At 44.9% G+C, this 15263-nt stretch overlaps 1 protein-coding gene across 1 annotated transcript in view; it reads right to left on the bottom strand.

The window, feature by feature from the left end:
* The window catches only part of XPR1 (xenotropic and polytropic retrovirus receptor 1), a 207573-nt gene that overhangs the window by 29082 nt on the left and 163228 nt on the right, over window positions 1–15263 (bottom strand). The window contains exons 10-11 of the mRNA XM_006272416.4: window positions 5988–6153; window positions 3746–3940 (exon numbers count right to left, since the gene is read on the bottom strand). Coding sequence (XP_006272478.1) covers window positions 3746–3940; window positions 5988–6153 — 361 coding nt within the window. The remainder of the gene's footprint in view (window positions 1–3745; window positions 3941–5987; window positions 6154–15263) is intronic.

Raw genomic sequence — 15263 nt, 5'->3', positions numbered from 1 at the left:
TCTCGTGGGGACTCTGGGTACACGGCAGGGCAATAGAAACCCTGTGTGAGATCCAGAGGAGTTTGGCAGCCTGATCCACCGCCCACCTCTTCCCGTCTTTGAATGAAAACATTATAAGACATATCTATGAGTTTCCATTTCGGTGGCGCGCTTGTCCAGGACATCCGGAGTTCTGTTTGCGTGGAGCTTAGCAAACTCCACGTGATTGTTCGTGTTCTTTTTGTTTGTAACTGCAACTCAAGCAAGTTTTCCAGCCTGCACCGCGACCATCCCGGTGTAAGTAAACAATCTTAAAATCTACCATTATGCGTCTGTGCCTAATTCTAGCTCGGCGCCCGCCCTCTCCGACCCGGCGTGCCCGGGCTGCTGGCCACAGCCCGCGTGCAGCGCGACAAGGGCCATGGATTCGCACCCGGCCCGCACAAAGATAACCCTGGATGGATGTAGTATCAGACTTGACTAATTTAGGTTAAATTGGTTTATCAAACTTCTGTCCCAGATCCCCTCCAGATGCAAATTAACTCAGTACCCCAGCATCCCAGGATGCTTTGCACCTCTGCTGCAAACCCTGACCTTGCAGCATGGGTGGGCTAGTCTTGTTCTGAGATGTCTACTCCAGCTGAGCAGGGAGGCATGTTCTAGCACCCCGTCGCTTCTGGCTTGGACCACTGCAGGCTTGTGAGAAAGTATAGTCATTTGATTCAAGTCAATCCACCCAGCTTTTGATTATTCTGGGTGAGCATTCCCATGCACCATACCCATCCAGACAAAAAACAAGTCTGGGGATGAAGTGCAACTAGCTTTCAAGTGATGTCAAATAGTGATTTCAAGTCCGATAGTACAAAAATAAACCAACTAACTTCCATCCGATAGGAACTGAAAATCTAAGCATATCCACAAGTCTGCAGTCTTGACAGGTACAGCATGTACCACAGAACTAATGAGATGGCGCAAGGTTTCCAGGGTGTGTGTTTAGGGTTTGGTTTTGTCATTTTTAATAAATTATTTCACGTTAGAGTAGCAAGTTTTCAGTTATTGATTTTGAAAGATTTCGTGATGGCCACTTGGCTTCCAAGCAATTCTGAATGAGACCAACAGCTATGTGATATTTGCAGCGGGCAGACTTAGTTATGCTAAGGCTTTTAGCCATAGTCCAAGCCTTCCCAGAACCAAGCAACAAAATTGAACAGAGCGCCTTCTGTGGCACTGGGAGATGTGAGTGCTGTGATTGGGCATTAGTCGAGCAAGGAATAACAGTTTCCCTATAAGGAATGTGGCTGGCACAGTGTCAGGGGATTGATGCACCATATAAGGAATGCTTGTCACAGAGCCGAGGGATTGGACAATATGGGATGAGAGAAGTTACAGTAGTGATGGACAAACAAAGGAACACGAGAGTTTTGTGTTGCCATCCTGGGGAGCAACCTCGGAATTCTTGTTTGAACAACATGGATTCCAGAAACTAGCATCCCACACACCCAGCAGAAGATCTGATGCCAGTACCACCGAAGGTCACTGTTTTAATGCCTAAGGAACCGCTTGCCAAGTAGTATTATAGGGAGGAAACCTGTAATAAAGCTTAGGGATTACTATTAAAGTTCACTTGATACCAAATTGGAAAAGGGGCCATATCAATCCTTTGGGGGGCTCTGGCAAAAAGAATCCTAGTAGCAACAGTATTGACTCCTCATGGCACACTGGATCCAGAGACAAGCTGTGACCACTAAGAAGTCACAAGACTCTCAGCAACCAGAACAAGCCCTGTCCCCGCAGTCTGTGAATACCTCCCTCAACCTGCTCACCATGAGATTTGAAAAGCACAAATTATGCATGTTAGCAATGAAAATCTCAGTAAGCAACACTGGCACAGGAGCAAAATTTAAACAGACTAGGAGACGGTCAAGTTCATATTAAATAGGAGCATTCTGGTAATTTTTCTCTTGCACCTGACCAATTGCCTTTTTCAGAACACCCCTACGGAAACAAAAAAAATTCCTGAATGAAGATGTGGCAAGTTCATTTAAGCATTAAAGCCAGGATGTTATGCTTGAAGTTGCTTGATTTAAGAGCTGGGATTTTAATTGGGCTTTAATTCCAACATGGGAAGAGTTGTTAAGGGGAAAAAAAGCAGTTAAGCAGGTAATCCTCAAATGGGAGGCAATATTTTAGATACAACAGCGAGGAGAGCAAGGGGACAAAACATGGGACACAGATAAAAGTTTGCTACTGAACCTCTGTAAGCAAAATTATGCATGTACACTCAGATAGAGAACACACCTATGAATACTGTTAGACTTTAAGCCTTCAGATAGTTTATACTAACACTATGTTATCTATATTTCTCAGAGCTTACATATTGTTCATATGACTTCCAAGCCTCTACCCATTTCAGGCTAGAATCTTTTTTCAGGTCATCAGCAAGTTTTTCTAATAATCCTAGAATCTACCGGAAAGAAAATAACTTAATAGTTTGAAGTAATCTCTGTATAATTGTTCTGATTTTTCAACCATTATTCCCACCTCTGACCCTATACAAAAATGAGTGACTGGCTAACAAATGTGTGCAGTTGCTAATTTCTGCAGATACAAAAGTATGTATTTCAGTGGAAAGAATAATGAGTTTGACTGACATAGGACTTAGGGGAAAAAGAACAATGAAAAGCAAGATGACTGCCTGAAGTGCAGAAACTAAAAGCTTTTTCCTTCACAACAAGCACACAATCAAGTAATTGCCGTTTCCACGGAGATACAGAACTAGAGGAATCAGGGAGCTCAATCTGCAGTTAAATGGGTTGGAAACGCTTTCTCAGCTTGAGAAAGAAACAGATAAAAATACACATGAAGCCCAGAGAGAGTTTTTTCTTAGTACTGTACATATTTTCCCACTTCACAAACGATAGGCCAACTCTGTTTAGTTTTCTCCAGCATAGTACCCCTGCAGTTCCAAAGGACCAGTATTTGTTATGTACTCCAGGAACTCAGCCCATTTCCTAGACAGAGTCAGTCAAAAAAAATCAGTCTCCATTCACAGCCAAAAATGTACAGGCAATTAGGAGCTTTGGATCTTCTTTTTAAAAAAAAGGGCTCATTAAAAGGAGCTCTCACCTTAAAAATTCTCCATTGGCACTGTAAACCCCATTATAATCACATGAGTATGCCAGCAATTTGTAATGAAAACCTTGAAATAATTATCTCAGGCTGGCAGAGTGCAGTAAAAGGTTGTCTATTAAAAAATTGCATATGTGCTCCTCCTCCCCAAAATGCAGGTTTCATATTTATTTTAATAGAAAGCCAGAATTCTTAACTCCCACTTTGGGGAGAGGAAGGCAAATCCTACTGCCCCTCATTAGGTAATTTCTTTTATTAACATTTTATTAGAGGAAAACTGATGGAAAAAATGAGAGATGGCAGTTCCTCATGAACGTATGCTAAAGGAGTCCCATTTCACTGAGTTTCCAAAGCCAGCGCAAGACTAAATTAATGCCAGAATTGAAATTTAAACTTAAATGATTTTAATAATGACTTACAGTAGCTCGACCCACACTAGTCAGTTCTATTGCATTGTTATATCTTTTATATCTATCTGTCACACCTCATCCTCATGTGATTTGTACCAGCCATAGTTATGTCTCCCTCAAAAGTCAGAACTTAAAAAATCCCAAAAGGGAGAAACAAGACTGAGGAACACAGGCAGACAAGGCAATATGGATGTTCCACAGCTTTGAGAAATAACCAAATCCAGTACCTTTGTGAGTGCTGTAGAGGGCTGCAAACGTCACCATGAAGAACGTGGTAGAATATTTGCCAGCATTAACCAGATGAGGAAAGGCCCGTTTGGTGTCACGATAACGGCGCAGGCACTGGATGAATCGCAACCAAGCAGGGATACACTGGACAACTGCTCGCACTCCGTAGGAGTAGCTGTTACAAATCTTGCGCTCTGCAAGGGGAAAGAGATTTCAATTCATGCGGAAAAAAAATATTAAAATATCCTCTTTGCCTCATTAAGTGGCCTTAGGTGCTAAAATGCAATTTTATTTCACCTTGCTTGAGCCCCCAAAATACTGTTAACAGGTCTATTTTTTGTAATATGCCATAGTCTTAGCCTTAATGCTAGGTCTCAGAAAACAGCAAGGAAGAGGATGAGGACTCATCCACCTTTTGCATTAATATATATTTGAGCACTTAAGTGGGGTGGACCATGATCACATTTAGGTGCCTAAGACTATGGAGGTAGTATAGGATCTGGCCCCAAATGTTCCACCCTCTAATGACATGACAGCTTTCCTCTAATGACTTGACAGCTCAATGCAAGATTTTAAGGAGATAAGCATCACCCTTCAGTCAGAAAAAAAATTTCCAATCTTTCTTTTTTTTTTAACAAACTTTTAAAATTAGCATAAGCAGGAGATAAAAATGTAAGTATTCGTTCTCTAACGTTGTATATTGCCAGCACGCAATCACCCATGTTACCATTTCTCCTGTTTGTGTGGTTATTTCCATATAGAAACAAGGGGAAAGGAAGGAATGACAAGAGAGCCTCGTCTACACTGAATTCCATGAACATATAGGAGATTGCCCTGAAACTTAGCAGGCGTACTCAAGGGAAGGTACAGAGTATATGAAACATCCTTTTGATCACTTAAAAAAGGCTGGTTTTAAGTTCAGTGTATCCCTTTAAATATAGCCAAAGAATCTGAGTTTGTGCCTTCAAAAGAAAACGTACCATCATTTAGCAGAAAATTCAGGAGCAACATATAAACTTCTAGGTATATTACATTCTTGAACCTGTTTTTAACTAGCCATTAAGGACCTGCTTTTCAATAAACACACTTGAAAAAAAATCAGGTCATCAATATGCAAAAACTATTTATTTTCTCAACCCAGTGGAAACAGATCTGTTAGTCAATATTTCTCCTACAAGCACTGCACCCTTATTCTAGTTTTCACTTTGATGGAATATATAATCTACCCATTTGCTTTTTTTATTAATAGATTTTATTTATTTAAAGTCCAGCCTATTGGCAAGAGTTTTAGACTGGGACCCCAACATGGCTGAATGAAAAGTTTTGAAATACGCCAGAATGAAGAAATTAAGCTAATGCCAATGCAGACAGAAATGATGTTGCAAATTTTCTCAATAAATGTTAAAGAACTCACTGATAAAACTGTGCGTCAGTAGTTGCTGGTTAAAAATAAAATAGTGCACACTGTCTCCAGGCACAAAGTTAGCATTTTGCCACCAGGAAGACCAGTTAGAATTCAGACATTACTTCTTGTACCCCAGCTGGAAATAATATGGATGCAGGCTGTGCACTGCCCTTCTCCCTCTCTCCCACCTCAACTCTTCTAGCTGAAAAAAGAGCCCTAACTCAGCTTCAGGAAGTATGACAAACCCTCGAAAAATACTGATAAGCCAAGAGGGAACTCACAGGGGTATATAAGGAATAAAGAAGACCCTCAGGGTAACTGCCAGGGAAAAAAATTCCTCATCAGAACATTCTCCCTCTTCATTCTGCAGTCCTGGTGGACCACTTTATAGGACTCAGTTTAGCACTAAGCAACAGCTACAGGCTAAGTATAATTGAACAGTTGGGAGCCTGTGTGGAAAAAAAACAAAACGAAACAAAAACTTACTAGTGCCTTGAAAATTGCTTTTTCTTTCCATTTGAGAAAACAAACTTCAAAATCTTTTGGTAAATACACAAAGGTCACACCTATCTTAGCATCAGGCTGTAACTGTCAGATTGGTAAACTGGGGTATTTCTAGAAGGTTTTAAGGGATAGAAAAATTACATTTCTAGGACTGTGTTTAGAAGAAACACCAATTACACTGAAATAATTTATGTTATTGGTAATTTTTTTCTGAAAGAGATCAAGACCTGTGAGAGTTCTCAGTTTGCATCCTCAAGATTTTCCAAGCTATTTATACAGTGAGATCATACATACAACCAGATATCTCATCTTCTCCCTGATCACTACTATACCTGTGACAGCCACAAGTCCAGCATTGTTATTCCACTGCAGTTCAAAGCTGTAGAAACAGATCATGTATTCGAGGTCCATAAGTATCACAGCTAGGCTGTTGAGCTGATCGGCCAGCCAGAAATCTGCAAAGCCTACCTTATGGAAGGGAGCTGTGAATACCCGGAACTGAAAAGAAAGAAAGGGGAAAAAAAGAACAGCATTTACATGAAAAATACCAGGAAAACAAATCAACAAGGTACTGCAAGGGATGAGACCAGGCTGAATAAACGTGAAATACTGCTCTATCTCCCAGAACAATCATTGTTCCATTACTTCTTATGTCAGTGGAGAAAAAAGTCTCATCCCTTACAAGAGCCAAATGTCCTTTTTCAGCCATCCATCTCTTCTCTTGAGTTCAGTTATCCACCCTTTCCTCCCTGGCTGAGGACTTCTGAATTGCTTAAGACTAAGCCAAGATGACTAATGTTTGCAGATGACACAAAGCTATGGGGAGAAGTGGACATGCCGGAGGGCAGGAACAGCTGCAAGCAGACCTGGACAGGTTGGACAAGTGGGCAGAAAACAACAGAATGCAGTTCAACAAGGAGAAATGCAAAGTGCTGCACCTAGGGAGGAAAAATGTCCGGCACACCTACAGCTTAGGGAATGACCTGCTGGGTGGCACGGAAGTGGAAAGGGACCTTGGAGTCCTAGCGGACTCCAAGATGAACATGAGTCAGCAGTGTGACAAAGCCATCAGAAAAGCCAATGGCACTTTATCGTGCATCAGCAGATGCATGACGAATAGATCCAAGGAGGTGATACTTCCCCTCTATCGGGCGCTGGTCAGACCGCAGTTGGAATACTGCGTGCAATTCTGGGCACCGCACTTCAAGAGGGATGCGGATAACCTGGAGAGAGTCCAGAGAAGGGCCACTCGTGTGGTTAAGGGCTTGCAGACCGAGCCCTACGAGGAGAGACTAGAGAACCTGGACCTTTTCAGCCTCCGCAAGAGAAGGTTGAGAGGCGACCTTGTGGCTGCCTATAAGTTCATCAGGAGGGCACAGAAGGGAATTGGTGAGGATTTATTCACCAAGGTGCCCCCAGGGGTTACAAGAAATAATGGCCACAAGCTAGCAGAGAGCAGATTTAGATTGGACATTAGGAAGAACTTCTTCACAGTTAGAGTGGCCAAGGTCTGGAACGGGCTCCCAAGGGAGGTGGTGCTCTCCCCTACCCTGGGGGGTCTTCAAGAGGAGGTTAGATAGGCATCTAGCTGGGGTCATCTAGACCCAGCACTCTTTCCTGCCTATGCAGGGGGTCGGACTCGATGATCTATTGAGGTCCCTTCCAACCCTAACATCTATGAATCTATGAAAGATCTTCCAAGTAAATGTTCAAATCCTACAACAAATTTAGAGTGTTTTACATAACCAGTCTTTCCCACTCCTTTTGCTTCTTCTCGGGAAGTTGCCTGAACTTCCTCCCATGCTTTTCTTCCATCCCTTCCCTACCTATCTAAAATTCTGAACCAACACCTTGTTCACTAATTTGATCTTTATCCAATTTAACACACCATATAACACCTCAGAGCAGATGTGTCTTCAATTGTGGGTCAACAATGGTAAGGGTTAAGGAGCAGCGGAAACACTATAACTCAGACTCCCTTCTGAATGCCAGCCCATTTTTCCTCCAAGCCACAACAGCACTTAGACTCCTTTTAAGCCAGGCAGTTTTCATGCTTCATTACTTTTGATTACAATTCGTCCTGTATGGTTAGTTATAGTAACCAACATCCAATATCTCAAAATGATAGCACCAGCACTGTCCTGTAGTTCAGAAATTTATGAAGCTCTGCATTAATGAAAATATTGACTAAAGCCAATCTTAATAGTAGTATACTCCTCTAAAGATGAATGCTGAAGGGGTAGAAGTTTGAAGAGAAAATAGTTACAGGCATCAGGCATGTACATAAGTTCCTCTGTTAACTCAAGGCATCTCTCATTAGACTCAAGGCACACTTCAGAGAATGCCAGCTCTGTTTTCGCTTATTTTTTGATTATGGAAAAAATAAAAGAGTATTTTTTTCTGTTGAAACAGAATGCAGAGAGCATTTAGATACACACCCTTTTGTGCTGCAATGCCGGAGATCCAGCATGTCGCAGCAGACTCAAATGATCAAGTCTGTTCTGCATGCAAGCCGACGCGCGCCTGGCGCTGCCTCGCATGCATTTGTATAAACGGCAAAATGCGGTAGCCACCACCATTTTCTCAGTGCTGACACGCATTTTGCCATTTATACAAATGCACGTGATGCAGTGCTGGTTGCTGCATCACACGCACATCTAAAAATGCCCCAAAAGACCCCAGCAGGTCAGAATATTTTTAACACAATTGATTCCTATTTGAAATCTCTGGGTTTACCTTGTGAAGAAGCATGTTTGGCACACCGAACCATTGTGTAGACCCTGTAGATCCTTGAAAGGATCTCAAAGCACCCCAGGGTACTATGGCATCCTAGTTGAGAATTGGTTTGTTTACTTGAAGTGGGCCTGAGCAGTTCTACTTAATAGGTGACTACAGGACAGCTCTATGAAAACTGGAATTCATTATGAAGGCCTACACTGAGGAAATAGTGAGTAGTGAATGTGGGCTGAGCTTCATACTGCTGCTGTACACCTCTTAAATATGGCACTATTACACAGAAGCAGCAGAATCTATTGAACCCAAAAAAGGCTACAGACAGAAGTTACACATAAACTGGTTTAAGTGATCAGAAACCAGCTTAATCCTGTAACAGAACAGAAATTCAGTGCACTTAAACTGCTTTCAAAATGGCTGAAACTGGTTTAAGATAAACCTGGTTGGATGTAGTAGCAGACTTAACTAATTCAGGTCAAACTGGTTTATGCAATTTCTGTCCTGGACCTCCTCCTGGTTCAAGTTAACTCACAGTCCCCTAGCATCCCAGGATGCTTTGCAGCCTTGAGTTGTGCTGTCTGTTCTACTCCTCTGCTCCCTAGCTGGACCACTATCAATGCTCAGGCTGGCTGAGAAGAGGGTGGTGGGGGAGGAACCTGGCACCAGAAACCAGCCGGGGTCTGCCTGACAGAGGGACGCAACCCCTCCCAGGCTTTTCCTCTGCCGAGCGGAGAGTATGCGTGTGGTCAGGCCCCAGCCCGGCAGGCTGAGGCGGGGGGAGGGGGTTATAAACCCCCTCCCCTGCACCAACCCCAGCTGGGATCTGGGGGGTGGGAGGAAATCCCTCAGGCTGCTGGGCTGGGTTGGGCTGAGGCCTGGCTACGCCTCCTGCTCTTCACTTGGGCAGGAAGCGCAGGGGGGAAAAATGTCTGAGGGTTTTCCTTCCACCTTCCGCCCCCACCAGGCAGACCCTAACTGGGGCCTGGTGCAGGCAAGGGAGGGGGTTTAAACCCCCATCCTCCCCTCTGCCTCATTGTGCCAGGCTGGACTGGGGCCTGGCCATGCCCCCTGCTCTATGCTTGGGCGGGAAGCAGGGAGGAAAGCCTCTGAGGGCTTCCCCTCCACCCCATGCCACAGCCAGGCAGACCATGGTTAGGGTTGCTGCAGGCCAGGGAGGGCTTCCCTTCCAGCTTCCCTTCGGCAGTGACCAGCAAGCTGGGAGGTGTGCTCTTACACCTGCCAGCTTTTGGTTTCAGGCATGTGGCTGCATTTCCAGAACCAAAAGTAAATGTCTGTTCACTTGCTTATAGGTTTAATCTATGCACCTTAGACTAACCTGCAAATATTGAATCAATTCAGCCTCGGCCTTTTGACTGGCTGTACTTAAGTCAAAAGGACTGGCCAAGGAAATTTTTCCCGACTAACTCTTAAGGCTAGGGACAGAAATTACACATAAACTGGTATAAGTGATCAGAAGCCAGTTCAAATCTGTAACAAAACAGAAGTTCACAGCAGATGAATGGCTTTCAAAATGGCTGAAACTGGTTTAAAATAAGCCAGGATAGATGTAGTATCAGACTAAACTGGTCTGGGTTTAATCGGTTTATTGAACTTCTGTCCCAGATCCCTTCCAATTCAAGTCTACTCACGGGATGCTTTTCACCTCCCCCATAAACCTCTCACTCACAGGGTGGGTAGGTTAGCCTTGGCTCAAGCTGTCTGCTCCGGCAGAGCAAGAAGGCATGCTCTAGCGCCCCTTGGCTTTTGGCCTGCATTTGGCAGGCATGTGGCTGCATTTCTGGAATCAAAAGCGAATGTCTGTCCACTTGCTTATTGGTTCAACCTACTCAGCTTACTAATCTGTGAAGACTGAATCACAGTGCCTTTTTGATTATCTGTACTTAACCTAAATTCTTATGCAGCCACATACACTTGATAATCTCTAGATGGATGCAGATTGCCTCTTCACTTTGTCAGCAAATGCCACCAGTAGAAAAGAATCTTTCAGAAATATACCTCCACTATCCAAATAAAATGCCATTCGTGCACGATATCAAGAATGCAGAACTTCACTTCATCTCCAGCAGAGTGAAGCTTGGTAATGTAAACCTATTTACTGTATGAGGCATATGCACACTAAGAACAGAATCTGCAAGGACACCACTCCAGAAGCCACAGCATTCACAGCCTCTTCATATCCCACATAACTTTTGGTGATTGTGGTATGCATTAGAGTACACCCAGTCAGCAAATTACATATAATAAAAATTAGAAAAACTTAACAGCTACTGTTTATGTGGTTTGTCTGCTTTTTGCATGAGACACATTTAAAAGTACTGTGTCATTTTCCACCATTAAAATGCCCTTGCATTTTGTTGAGGCATTCCGTCCTACAACTCAGTTCCACAGGGGCCAGCTCACTTGAGGGTATGTCTAGACTGAAATATAATGTAGAGATACACGAGCTAGCTTTAACAAGCTGGTTTGGGTACTGGAAGCAGGCTAGCCACAGTAGCACACAACTCTGCACAAGCTAATTTAGTGCTGAGAGAAATACCCTAGGTCACTTAACTCTGTATGCAGACAAAACCTTTAGCAAACCAAATTGCTGTCCTACACAATTTTTGCACCATTTTTACTAACTAAGTTAGTTAGATACATATATTAAGTTGGTACAATTATGTATTGAGACAATTATGCTGACAAAGCTCTATCACAAAATATTTCTGTTCTGTATCTTGGGGAAAAAACTAGACAATGTTGTTTTATCTAGAGGTGCATTGATAAAGATTTTCTTGGACAATACCAATAGCCGATTATTAACCAGCCATATCAACCGATACTGATCCAATAGCTGATTTACAGAAATGCAGCCCGGCAGCTTGGAGAGCAGCTTCCTGCATGTAAGTCTGTGGAAAAGAAGGGGTGTGGGGGAGGGAAGGGGTATGGGGGTGCATATCAAGGCCTACATGATGAGGGAGGCAGTAGGGCAGACACTGCCCAGCCAGGGCAGTGAATGTGACCCAGAGGCTGGGAGCAGGACGGAGCCACAGGTGGCACATCCAGGGGTCACAGGCAGGTGGGGGGGGGGGACAGCTCCCCACTGCTGCACACGCCCCTGGGGAAACACAAGTCCCCCTAGATTTGTGTGGAGCAGAGGCAGGCTGCCTACTGTGGACTCAGGGCCAGGGGCTGTGCCAGCCTCTTCCCTACAGGGGGCTGGGCTGGGGCTGGGCTCAGAGCAGGAGGGCACGGGTTGGGCACAGCTGTGTGGAGTGGCGGTGGTGCTGGGAGGGGTGGCTATGGGGAATTCTGGGATGGCTATAGCCCTTCAAGCCCCCCCCCCCCCAACACTGCCCCTGCTCAGGGCACTTCACTCTGCTGCCTTTCCCTTGGGAGCCCCACCGCTGTGGGGCAGGCAGGGAGTGCATGGCCAGTCCAGGGCTCCCAAGGGAAAGGCAGCAGAGAGCCCTGAGCAGGGCCAGCACTAGGGGGAGCTTGGGGGACTATAGCCACCCCTCCCAGTGCCACCGCCTGCCTGCCCCAACACAGCTGAGCCTGTCCCATTCCCGTCCATTCTGAGCCCAGGCCCCACACTGAAAAAAGGCTGGGGTAGCCCCTGGCCCCAAGCCTACAGTTGGCAGCCCACCTCCACCCCATACACAAATCTGGGGGCTCACATGCTCCCCATGTCTCCCCCAGGGGTGTATGCAGTTTGTCCCCACCCCCTGCTCCCCCTAGACAAACTATCTGCAGCTCTGTCCCACTCCTGGCCCCAGGGTCCCATTCACCACCTTGGCTAGGCAGCTCCTGCCCTTGCCCCTGCCCTACTTATCCTTTGCCATGGGGGCCTTGATCTGCCCTCCAGGCCCTCTCCCCCCCCCCCCCCCCCGATTTACCTGAAGGGCGCTGCTCTTCAAGCTGCTGGACTGCATTCCTGGTCACATGCATGGCAGCTGCACACATACACACAGCATTTATCAGTAACATTATTGGCTATGCTGGCCAAAAAAAGCTGATAGCCAATAACATTATTTTTCCTTTTATCAGTGCCAATCTGATATGCGACCAATATATTGGTGCACCTCTAGTTTTATCATATGATGACTTATGAGATGCTTTCCATTCCAGCGGTAATTAAAAAAGCTTTTAAATACTGAATATAAGAATGCTTTGCATTTGAAAGCTTATCTGATTTTATCCTAACTATATTAAAGATATTATCCAAAAAAATTCCTTGCTTCAAACATAAAAAGCATTAAGTAAACATGTCCAAATAATCTACTAGAGATTAAGAAGAAACAGCCAAAAGGCTCTTTGAGCAGTTTATGTTGATTTTTAAATACTGTAAAATGTCCAGGGGACAGAAAGTGTGTCCACCTCGCCCCACATCTTAGTTTCATCAGCAAACTTGGACAGCATGCTTTCCACCCCCTCATCCAAGTAGCTGATGAAGATGTTAAACAGTGTGGGCCCGAGGACTGAGCCCTGGGGTACCCCACTGCTCACATCTCGCCAGGTTGAGTACAATCTGTCCACCACTACTCTCTGGGTGTGCCCCATCAGCCAGTTTTTTTTTACCCATCCAACTGTGTAGGCATCAGTGCCACAGTCACTTAATTTATTAATGAGAATAGGGTGAGAGACAGTATCAAAGGCCTTCTTAAAGTCTAGAAAGACTATGTCCACGGTGATGCCATCATCCAAGGATTTAGTTACCTGGTCATAAAAGGCAATCAGGTTGGTCAGGCAGGACCTGCCGTTGATGAACCTATGCTGATTGCCCCTGAGCATCATCTCCCCTGCTGGCCCCCCACAGATGTGCTCCTTGATGATTTTCTCCAAGATCTTCCCAAGGTGAGGCTTACGGGCCTATAGTTACCTGGGCCCTCTTTCCTCCCTTTCTTAAAAATGGGGACCACATTAGCTAGTTTCCAATCCCCTGGCACCTGGTCAGATGACCATGAATGATCATACAGCCGGGCCAAGGGCGCCGCGATGACCCCTGCCAGCTCCCTCAACACCCTTGGCTGGAGGGCATCTGGACCTGCAGATTTAAAAATGTCCAGCCCTTCCAGAAGATCTCTAACTACATCTGCACTGACCGAAGGCCTGACAGAGCTATCCCCGAGATTGTCTCTACCTCTGGCAGGAGGCATGTCCCAGTCCCTGTTCAAGAAAACAGAGGCAAAGAAACTTAAAAATATTGGCTCTCTCATCTGGCATAGCCACAAGGTTACCACTTGAGTCTTGCAGGGTCCCCCTCCATTGCTTGGTGCCCTCTTCTTGCTCCCAATGTACTTGAAAAAGGACTTTTTGTTGTCCTTAATCCTGGATGCTAGCCTGAGTTCCACAATCACATACAACCTAAATTTAACTAGACACCACCCATATGTATTTCACGCATTCATCTATCTGCCCCATACACACATCCCCCCCGCTCAGATTAATCAACATACAGAGCGTAATTGTAATTTGTATCATCTTTCGTACTAACACTAATCATTATCAGTTTCAAGCTCATAACTGGACACGGATCTCATATTTTGCTCTTTAAGAGGCCTCTGGTTATCATTCTCACAAATATACCTTGCGATTGCCTGGACATTCGTTCCTCTTCACAGAGACCTCAACCCGCACCGTCCTGGTCACCACTCATTCTAGTCTGTAACCGCGGCATTCCTATTCTTGACTGCATTTGGTCCCCAAAATAAAAAGTACTCCTCCTTGGTGATAGCTCCTCCCTTCCACTGGTTGTACGCCACCCTTTTAGTCCTCAGGCATTCCTGAATGCCCTTGCTGAGCCATGGCAGTTTCTGAGCATTCTTACCCTTCTTGCTTCTCTCAGGGACTGTTACCCTTTGGACCTGGAGGATCACCCCCTTAAGGTACAACCATCCCTCATGGACTCCCATCTCATCTACCTTCTGGGACCTCAGTGCCTCTAGTCTCCTAAGCTCATTGAAGTTGGCCCTTCTGAAGTCAAGAGCTTTAGTCTTAATATAAGCCCTTGACACCCTGCGCTGGATAGTGAATTACAGCAGGTGATGATCACTATTGTCCAGGTGGTCAAGGACCTGCGGTCTCCTTACCAGGTCATCCCCAGTGGCCAGGACCAGGTCCAGCAAGGAGTTACCCCTAGTGCGGTTGTGCACCTCCTGGATAAGGTGAAGGTCCTGTAATATAGCCAGGAACCTATGTGAGTGGTCAGACCTGGCTGTCTGCTCCTCCCAGCAAATGTCTGGGTAGTTTAGGTCACCCATAACAATGACATCCCTTGACCTAACCGCCTCCATAAGCTGAATGGAGAAGTCCCGGTCCAGCTCTTCCCCCTGGTTGGGTGGTTTGTAGTAGACACCCACTATAAGGTCCCTTTCGCCACGCCCCCTTGTAGTTTGACCCACAGTGTCTCTGCCCGACCCTCCTCTAACCCGAAGGGTACATGGAAAGCACATAGGATGGGGAACTATCTTGGGAAGCAGCTATTCAGAAAGTGACTTAAGGTATTATGGGTTTGTTGTTCAATAATCAACTAATTATGAGTTTCTACTGTCACACAGGGGCCAAAAGGGCTGTGTATCCAATGATCGCACTAAAAAAAGAAATATCAAGAAGGAATAAAGGATATAGTACCTCTATTGACACCAAAATAGTGTATCTAGTTCTACAGTCTAAAAAGGAAGTTGAAAATTTGAGTAGCCACTAAAATTATTAAAAGACTGAAAAAAGACTTGACTAATCTGAGTAACTGCAAGGGAAACCAAACAAACAATGGTAGGTCCTTCAATCTGGAGGACAAAAATGTAATGTCCACTAACTGTAAACATAAGGTAGACAAAATTTAAGCTAGAAATATGGGGCCAACTGTTAATATG

The sequence above is a fragment of the Alligator mississippiensis genome, chromosome 5 (genome assembly GCF_030867095.1).
Source record: "Alligator mississippiensis isolate rAllMis1 chromosome 5, rAllMis1, whole genome shotgun sequence".
Lineage (NCBI taxonomy): Eukaryota > Metazoa > Chordata > Crocodylia > Alligatoridae > Alligator > Alligator mississippiensis.
Note: the sequence above shows the minus strand (reverse complement) of the source record. Positions and strands in the feature narration are given on the sequence as shown.